General features: G+C 45.3%; 1 protein-coding gene across 1 annotated transcript in view; it reads right to left on the reverse strand.

The window, feature by feature from the left end:
- LEPR (leptin receptor) overlaps nucleotides 1-9,125 on the reverse strand; it is a 93,674-nt gene extending 84,549 nt beyond the window's left edge. Inside the window, exon 1 of the mRNA XM_084848247.1 lies at nucleotides 9,017-9,125. Within this exon, the coding sequence (XP_084704373.1) occupies nucleotides 9,017-9,042 (26 nt within the window). The 5' untranslated portion in view covers nucleotides 9,043-9,125. The remainder of the gene's footprint in view (nucleotides 1-9,016) is intronic.
- Between the last annotated feature and the right edge of the window lie 895 nt (nucleotides 9,126-10,020).

Consider the following 10,020-nt stretch of genomic DNA (forward strand, 5'->3'; position numbering starts at 1 on the left):
AGGGAGGGAGAAGGAACTGACCCCTCCTCCTGTTCCTCCGTGGCCCGCCCTTTCCCCTAAATCCCCACGCTCTCACCGGCTGCCAAAGGAACCATAGCTCCCCTCTCCTCCAGCCCCCTTCGGCCTTTATCCCAGCCAGCTCAGCGTCGGCGCCGTCTGCTGAGAATGAGCGAGCGAGCGAGCGAGAGAGAGCGCCTTGAGAACGGCGCGCGGGCGTGCGACGTTTGTGAGGACAAGCAACAGGCGGGAAATACTGCAGCTTCCGCTCTTGTTACCTGTCCGGTGGCAGCACTCGCTGCTGGCGACGCGGGAAGCGCTGCTGGCCAAAGGCTGGGGTGAGCGTCACGTGGCGCCCGAGTCTCTCTCCTCAGCGCCTCCGAGGCCCCTTGGAGATGGGGACTTATGTGCCCCAGCCCTTTGGGACCCTTGCTTGGCTTACTGAAGCGCCGGTATCGCACCTGCCATCAACGCGTGCGCGGCTTGAGCCCCTGAAATCCGAAACACAGACGCCACTTGCACCTTTACGCACACTCGTGTTAACAGCCAAACATCATTGGTACGAGAGCAGCGAGAAGCTTAGTCTTTCGGGCATATTATTATTCAGGGTATTCATTAAGTAAACACATACCCCGCCCCCCAAATTCAGTCATACAATATTTGTGAGCACATGGAAAAGCATATTCTGAGAGTCTAGCTGCTAAGACTCGAGCACTGTAGTAAGCCCTGGCATTTTCTGTTTTCTTTCTTTTTAGAAATATCTCACTGAGGGCTTTTCACTAGACAACCCTTCCCCAACCTGGTGCCCTCCAGATGTTTCAACTACAACTACCAGCAGCCACAGCCAGCATGAGCAATGCTCAGGGATGACTGAAGTTGTAGACCAAAAGGCTTCTATGTGGAGGGCTCCTAGTTGTTGTTGTTGTTGTTCAGTCATTCAGTCGTGTCCGACTCTTTGTGACCCCATGGACCATAGCATGCCAGGCCTTCCTGTCCTGCGCTCTCTCCTGGAGTGTGCTCAAGTTCATATTCATTGCATTGGTGATGCTATCTAGCCATCTCATCCTCTGTCGTCCCCTTCTCCTTTTGCCCTCAGTCTTTCCCAGCATCAGGGTCTTTTCCAGAGAGTTTTCTCTTCGCATTAGGTGGCCAAAATATCTGAGCTTCAGCTTCAGTATCTGTCCTTCCAATGAGCACTCATGGTTGATTTCCTTTAGGATTGACTGATTTGACCTCCTTGCAGTCCAGGGGACTCGTAAGAGTCTTCTCCAGCACCACAGTTCGAAAGCATCAATTCTTTGGCACTCAGCCTTCGTTATATAAAGTTCAGCTCTCACAGCCATACATTACTACTGGGAAAACCATAGCTTTGATTAGACGGACCTTTGTCGGCAAGGTGATGTCTCTGCTTCTTACTATGCTGTCTAGGTTTGCCATAGCTTTCCTCCCAAGGAGCAAGCGTCTTTTAATTTCATGGCTGCAGTCACCGTCTGCGGTGACCTTGGAGCCCAAGAAAGTAAAATCTGTCACTGCTTCCATTTCTTCCCCTTCTATATGCCAGGAAGTGATGGGGCCAGATGCCATGATCTTCGTTTTTTTAATGTTGAGTTTCAAACCAGCTTTTGCACTCTTCTCTTTCACCCTCAACAAGAGGCTCTTTAGATCCTCTTCACTTTCTGCCATTAGGGTGGTATCATCTGCATATCGGAGGTTGTTGATAATTCTCCCGGCAATCTTAATTCCGACCTGTGATTCATCCAACCCGGCATTTCTCATGATGTACTCTGCATATAAATTAAATAAGCAGGGCAACAATATGCAGCCTTGTCGTACTCCTTTCCCAATTTTGAACCAATCGGTTGTTCCATGTCTGGTTCTTACTGTTGCTTCTTGACCCTCGTACAGGTTTCTCAGGAGACAGATAAGGTGATCTGGTACTCCCATCACTTTAAGAATTTGCCACAGTTTGTTGTGATCCACACAATCAAAGGCTTTAGCATAGTCAATGAAGCAGAAATAGACGAATTCTCTTGCTTTCTCCATGATCCAGCGAACGTTGGCGATTTGATCTCTAGTTCCTCTGCCTCTTCGAAACCCAGCTTGTACTTCCGGTAGTTCTCGGTTCGCATACTGCTGAAGCCTAGCTTGTAGGATTTTGTGCATCACCTTGCTGGCATGTGAAATGAGTGCAATTGTGCGGTAGTATGAACACTCTTTGGCATTGCCCTTCTTTGGAACTGGAATGTAAACTGACCTTTTCCAGTCTTGTGGCCACTGTTGAGTGTTCCACATTTGTTGGCATATTGAATGCAGCACTTTAACAGCATCATCTTTTAGGATTTAAAATAGCTCAGCTGGAATACTGTCATGTCCGCTAGCTTTGTTGTTACTAATGCTTCCTAAGGCCCACTTGACTTCACTCTCAAGGATGTCCAGCTCAAGTTCAGTGACTGCACTGTCATGGCCATTCAGATCTTTCCTGTATAGTTCTTCTGTGTATTCTTTCCACCTCTTCTTAATCTCATCTGCTTCTGTTAGGTCCCTGCCTTCTTTGTCCTTTATCATGCCTGTCTTTGCACAAAACGTTCCCTTGAGATCTCCAATTTTCTTGAAGAGATCTCTAGTCTTTCCCATTCTGTTGTTTTCCTCGATTTCTTTGCATTGTTCATTTAAGAAGGTGTTCTTGTCTCTCCTTGCTATTCTCTGGAACTCTTCATTCAGTTGGATATATCTTCCCCTTTCTCCTTTGCTTTTTGCTTCCCTTCTTTCTTCAGCCACTTGTAAAGCCTCATCAGACAGCCACTTGGCTTTCTTGCATTTCTTTTTCTTTGGGATGGATTTCGTTGCTGCCTCCTGAACAGTGTTACGGACCTCCGTCCATAGTTCCTCAGGCACTCTATCTATCAGGTCTAATCCCTGAAATCTATTCCTCACCTCCACTGTATATTCATAAGGGATATGATTGATGTCATACCTGAATGGTTTAGTGGTTTTCCCTACGTTTTTCAATTTAAGATGAAATTTTGCAACAAGAAGCTCATGATCTGAGCCACAGTCAGCTCCAGGTCTTGTTTTTACTGACTATATAGAGCTTCTCCATCTTTGGCTGCAAATAACATAATCAATCTGATTTCAATATTGACCATCTGGTGATGTCCATGTGTACAGTCGCCTCTTGTGCTGTTGGAAAAGAGTGTTTGCTATGATCAGTGTGTTCTCTTGGCAAAACTCTATTAGCCTTTGTCCTGCTTCATTTTGTACACCAAGGCCATGCTTGCCTGTTATCCCGGTGATTTCTTGACTTCCTACTTTAGCATTCCAATCCCCTATGATGAAGAGGACATCTTTTTTTGGTGTTAGTTCTAGAAGGTGTTGTAGGTCTTCATAGAACCAATCAACCTCAGCTTCTTCAGCCTCAGTGGTTGGGGCATAGACCTGAATTACTGTGATGTTGAATGGTTTGCCTTGGATTCGTACTGAGATCATTCTATTGTTTTTGAGATTGTACCCCAGTACTGCTTTTCCCACCCTTTTGTTGACTATGAGTGCTACTCCATTTCTTCTAAGGGATTCTTGCCCACAGTAGTAGATATGATGGTCACCTGAATTAAATTCACCCATGCCTGTCCATTTTAGTTCGCTGATTCCCAAGATGTCGATGTTCAATCTTGCCATCTCATGTTTGACCACCTCCAGCTTACCTTGATTCATTGATCTGACATTCCAGGTTCCTCAACAATATTGTTCTTTACAGCATCGGAATGGCAACCCTCTCCAGTATTCTTGCCAAGAAAACCCCATGGAACGTATCACAAGGCTAAAAGAGATGACGCCGGAAGATGAGACCCTCAGGTCGGAAGGTGTCCAATATACTACTGGGGAAGAGCAGAGGGTATTTCCAAGTAGCGCCAGAAAGAGTGAAGCGGCTGCGCCAAAGCCGAAAGGACACTCAGCTGCGGATGTGTCTGGTGGTGAAAAGGGCTCCTAGTGCTATCACTTAAAACATACTGTGCAGCTGATCTGTCTTTTTCTCCTTAACAGATTAACAAGGGAGGGTTACAAATGGAAGACAAAGTCATTTGGATCCCCAGAAAATTCTATGAATAAGGCAGGGTGTGCCTTGTTTGGAAGCACCCCAGATTGGGGGAGGCTGCACTAGACAGAGATGCTCTACAGACTGCCTTCTTCAAAAAAGCTGCCCATGTGGTCTCTGTGAGACACAGGCTAGTTTGCAAAAAGGAACATAGTAGCCTGTCTCTCACAATTACCACTCAGGCAACTTTTTTGGGAAAAGGTACTCCAAAACATATTCACTCATTGCTGGTTGACAAGTTCCTAAAAATAAAAACACCACCCCCATCGTCCACCTGCACAAATCCAGACTGATATTAATGAACATGTGCAGAATATAACCTGAAGCCTATAGCCAGGTTTCTAGACTAGTATTACAGCAGCAGTATCAGTGAGAACATATGGTGGGAGAAGTGCCTTGTGACTTCTCTGTTTAACAAAACAAACCACAAATATAAACATCATAGGTTGTACCAAAGGTATCATTCTACTAGCAGGCAGAGCTCACATTCATAGATACTGCTGCCTGATTTGGGGGGTTCCCCTTTCTCCTAGCAGCCCATAGAGTCCCCCCTCCAAAACCCTCTCCTGAAAATTGGCCCCCATTCAGGGGGGCAATTTGCAGAAGAGGTTGGGGGGGCTCTGGGGGCTGCTAGGGGAGGAGTGAGCGAGTCAGCCTCTGCAACAACTCTGCAAAAACACTCACACGTGATAGGCTACGTAACAATTTACATAGCCTATCACGGCTAGATTTCCAAAGTCAGCCGTGATAGGCTACGTAAATCGTTACGTAGCCTATCACGAGTGACATTGGGGGGGGGGGGGAAGCGCGTACGCAAATGGCGGCGCCCATGGGCGCCGCCATTTGCGTTCCTTATTTGGGCCCGGGTAGTCTACATAAAGATTTACGTAGCAGACGGTATTTGCGTTCCCCCTTATTTTCGCCATCTTAGTCTACGTAAATATTTACGTAGACTAAGATGGCCAAAAATAAGGAACGCAAATGGTGGCGGCCGTAACTGCCGCCATTTGCGTACGCGGTTTTTTTTAAGCTGGACGTGATAGGCTACGTAAGAGTTTACGTAGCCTATCACGGCTGACTACAGGGACGCAAACAGCGGCGGTGACGGCCGCCGCCATTTGCGTCCCTACTAGCCAGCGGCCAGATGTCCGGCTGCTGGCGGAGCCGGCCAGTGGCTCCGCGGAATCCCCGCGGAGTGGAGCCAGCTAGCCAGGATTCCGGGGGGGGGAGCACCTCCCCCCCCCCAGCGGAACCTGGCAGAGCCAGGTAAGGGGAGTTTCGTACATCCCTAAGCCAGGTCAAGAAAGCTCTTGAGGAGGTAGGCATGTCATTGTCAACATCTACAGTCAAGAGACGGCTTTATGAATGTAAATATTCAATTAATATTAATAATGTAAATATCTCTTTTATCTTTTTTATATTCTTTTAAACTGTTGTGTATTTTATATCTTAATATTTAAGTGCGACCCTATTGATTCTCCTGGACCTCTCGACCATGGTATCCTTCTGGATAGGTTGCCTGGGTTGGGAGTTGGAGGCACTGCACTACAGTGGTTCCGCTCCTACTTGGATGGCCAATTCCAGAAGGTGGTGCTGGGGGATTATTGCTCTGTGCCCTGGCAATTGTGCCATGGGGTTCCACAGGGCTCTATTTTATCCCCCATGCTGTTTAACATCTACATGAAACCGCTGGGGGAGGTTATCCGGAGGTGTGGCCTGAAGTGCCATCAATATGCGGATGACACCCAGCTCTACCTCTCTTTCTCATCAAAACCAGCTGAGGCAGTGGCTGTTCTGAACCAGTGCCTGGGCACAGTAATGGACTGGATGAGGGCTAATAAACTGAAACTCAATCCAGACAAGACGGAGGTACTGTTAGTGGGTGGTTTGTCTGCCTGGCTAGGTGATATTCAACCTGTTCTGGAGGGGGTTGCACTCCCCCTAAAGGATCAGGTTCGTAGTTTGGGGGTGCTCTTGGATCCAGAACTGTCACTTGAGGCACAGGTGAACTCAGTGGCACGGAGCACTTTTTATCAGCTTAGGCTGGTATACCAACTACACCCTTATCTGGACAGAGATAGCCTAGCTACAGTTATCCATGCTCTGATAACTTCTCGTCTGGATTACTGCAATGCGTTATACGTGGGGCTGCCTTTGAAAACGGTCCGGAAACTTCAGCTGGTCCAAAATAGGGCAGCAAGATTGTTAACAGGGACTGGCCTGCGAGCTCATATTACGCCAGTACTTTTCCAGCTGCACTGGCTGCCAGTCCATTTCCGGGCCCGATTGAAAGTGCTGGTGTTAAAATCCAAAGCCCTTAACGGCTTGGGGCCAGGTTACCTGAAGGATCGCCTCCTCCTATATGTGCCTGCCCGGACCTTAAGATCATCATCAGTGGCCCTTCTCCGTGAGCCCCTGCCAAAGGAAGTGAGGCGGGTGGCTACTAGGAGGAGGGCTTTTTCTGTTGTGGCACCCCGGCTCTGGAATGAGCTCCCTAGTGAGGTTCACCTGGTGCCTACATTGTACTCCTTTCGGTGCCAGGTGAAGACCTTTTTATTTTCCCAGGCATTTTAGCTTTCTAAATTTTTATCTTTGCTGTTTTAAATCTGTATTTTAAACTCCTGTACTGCTGCTAGGTTTTATTGTGGTTGTATTGTTATATTGTGGTTTTAATGTTCTATATATTTTAAATTGTTTTATTGTGTGTTGTTTGGTTTTAGTTTTTGTGAACTGCCCAGAGAGCTTCGGCTATTGGGCGGTATAGAAATGAAATAAATAAATAAATAAAATACAGAGACTTCACAACATGGTGCAAACCACTGGTAACAGTCAAGAACAGAAAGGCCTTTGCCAGCAAACACCTAAAAAGCCTGCCCAGTTCTGGAATAAGATTATTTGGACTGATGAGACCAAGATTAACTTGTACCAGAATGATGGGAAGAGAAAAGTATGGAGAAGGAAAGGAACACCTCATGATCCAAAGCATACCACATCATCTGTCAAACATGGGAGAGGCAGTGTTATGTCATGGGCATGTATGGCTGCCAATGGAACTGGGTCACTGGTGTTTATTGATGACCTTAGTGCTGATAAAAGCAGCAGGATGAATTCTGAAGTGTATAGGGCTATACTTTCTCCTCAGATTCAGCCGAATGCTGCCAAACTGATAGGATGCCACTTCATATTGCAGATGGATAATGACCCAAAACGTGCAGCAAAAGCTACCCAAGAGTTTCTCAAGGCAAAGAAGTGGGATGTTCTTCAATGGCCAATCAGTCAGCTGATCTCAACCCAATAGAGCATGCTTCTCACTTACTGAAGACAAGACTGAAGGCAGAAAGACCCACAAACAAGCAGCAGCTGAAGGCAGCTGCAGTAAAAGCCTGGCAAAGCATCTCGAGGGAGGAAACTCAGCATTTGGTCATGTCCATGGGTTCCAGACTTTAGGCAGTCATTGACTGCAAAGGATTTTCATCCAGGTATTAAAGGTGATCCTTAAGTTTGAGATGATATTGTTTGTTCCATTACTTAGGAGCCACCAATGAGATGTGTGTGTGTGTATGCCACTGGCTGTAGTTCCTGAATGGTTAGTGCCCCACCCCTTGAATTACAGCTGAAAGTCCTGACTTCACTCCCATCTGGGTGTGTTTCCTTGCAACTTCAATGTGGTGGTGTACAGTGGCCAACTGCCAAAACAGTTATCCTTGTTCCAATATTTCTGGCCCTGACTGTATTTCCAAAGCTTATGTTGGACTGGGAGTTGGGATATCTGGGTTCTAGTCCTCACTTGGCCATGGAAGCTCACTGGGTGACTTTAGGCCAGTCACAGACTCTCAGCCCAACCTACCACACAGGATTATTGTTGTGAGGATAAAATGGAGAGGAGGAAGATTATGTATGCTGCCTTGGGTTCCTTGCAAGAGGAAGAAAGGCGGGATATAAATGTAATAAATAAATAAAATTAGACAAATTTACAAATTTAAAGGGAAAAGTTGTGAGACAGAAACACAAACAATAAAAAAAGAACAAAACGTGAACAGTAGGAGAGGATAACTTAACTTCCTTATCCTCTCTGGGGTGGTCAGCCAATTTACTGCTTCCTAAACTGGTTCCTGGCCTTAGATTCCCTTGCCCTCATTTGTTTCTTTTTCTTTTCCTTTTTGTTTTGGCCAATACTTATTTCATCTCCTCCTGTTTATAACTCAATCCATATTTATTCCTTTGTTTTCTCCTTCGTGCCCCCACCCCTTAACTCTCTTGTAGAAACATTTGCTATTGTTTTCTCCTTATTTCTTTTTATTCTGGTAGTCGGCCACCATATCTCTTCCCCCTTGCCATCTGAAACATCTCTCTGGTCATCTGCAGTCCTTTCTTCCCCTTTTTCTTCTTATGGAATTTCTGTCTTTAACCCTCAAAACAGTCCCTCAATCCCATATTTGGTTGTTAGCAGATATGTTTTCCCTTTATGTATTATTGTCAGTTTGAAAGGAAGCCCCAGAAATATTTAATATCTTCCTCTCAAAGTTTTCTTGTAAATGCACCTAGATTTTTCCTTTTCTGTAGTATGTCTGGACCTAATTCTTGTAAAAACATCATAGGCATGTCCATATATTTTATTTCTTTCATTAGCTGCATTTCTTTCATTATCTTTTCCTTTGCAAAAGAATAGTTTGCAAAACGGACTATAATGTGCTGTGGAATGTTTGTTTCTAACCTTCTGGGTCCTAGCGCCCAATGAGCTCTTTCAAGATCATCTATTTTTCATTGACATGCAGGAAGTAGTTCTGTGAGCTATTTCACTATAAATTCTTTAACAGTATCCATAATTCGACAAATACGTATATTTTTCCTACAATTTCTATTGGACAAATCTTCATTCTTTAAGCTATTCTCTTCAATTAGCTTTCTTAAATATTTAATTTGTACCTCATCTGCGTCAAGCCTGTCTGCATTCTCTGAAACTGCAGCTTTTGTTTCTTTCATCCCATCTTGCAATTGCCTGAATTTATCTTCCAGGATGTATTTCCAGGCAGTCAATAAATCTTGTCTGAGTGTTGTTAATTGCTTAGTCAGTTCTTTTGATATGATACAGCCATCCCTCCAGTCCTGACTTCCTCTTGCAGTTGTTTATTTGCTGATTTAAAGAAGTATTTTATTCCACTTTCAGTTCTTCCTAATACATTCATTTACAGGTGTCTGGAGTTTTGTTTCCAGGAGTTATTTTCTTTTTAGATAACCTTTCTCAGCTTAAAATATTTCCTGAGGGCAGGGAGCTCCAAGATCATGCCACCATTACCTTCAGTGTCCAAACTCCTCCCCCCCCTCCCCGATCCCACCCTTAGCTATATTCAAGGCTAAATTGTGAACAAGAAATGCATTTTAAGATTCATTTCAGGCTTTTTTACACCCATAACTATTAGCGGTGTAACTAATACAGTGCAGCTTGCTGGGAATGTGGAGCAGGAAATGAGTCACACAACATAATATAGTCTAGCAAAGTGGCAAATGCCTGTAGAACAAGCAGGTTTGGTTTACTCAAGCAAGCAATGCTGGCCTTGTTCTGCAATCTTTTTGAATATTTTGTTAACCAACTATTCACCGCCATTACATGCTAACGGCCCTACTGAGTCAGATCATTGGTCCATCTAGCCTGGTACTGTGGACACTGACTGGCAGCAGCTTTCCAGGATTTCAGACAGGATTTATTCCAGCCCTACCTGGAGAGGCTGAGGATTAACACTGGAACCTTTTGGATACCAAGCATGTGCTCTAACTCTGAGCCTCAGCCCTTTCCTACCAGTTGCAATATCTCTTGCTATCGCCAGTCATACATCCCTTGCTACATGCACAAGTTCTGTGCAGTCCACACAAGTTCTGTGCCAGCCCTACCATTAAGAGTGAGGTGGCTGTCTCAGGCAGAAAACGCAGGG

Source organism: Heloderma suspectum, chromosome 4 (genome assembly GCF_057233095.1).
Source record: "Heloderma suspectum isolate Gila_16-S chromosome 4, 16-S_ref, whole genome shotgun sequence".
Lineage (NCBI taxonomy): Eukaryota > Metazoa > Chordata > Lepidosauria > Squamata > Helodermatidae > Heloderma > Heloderma suspectum.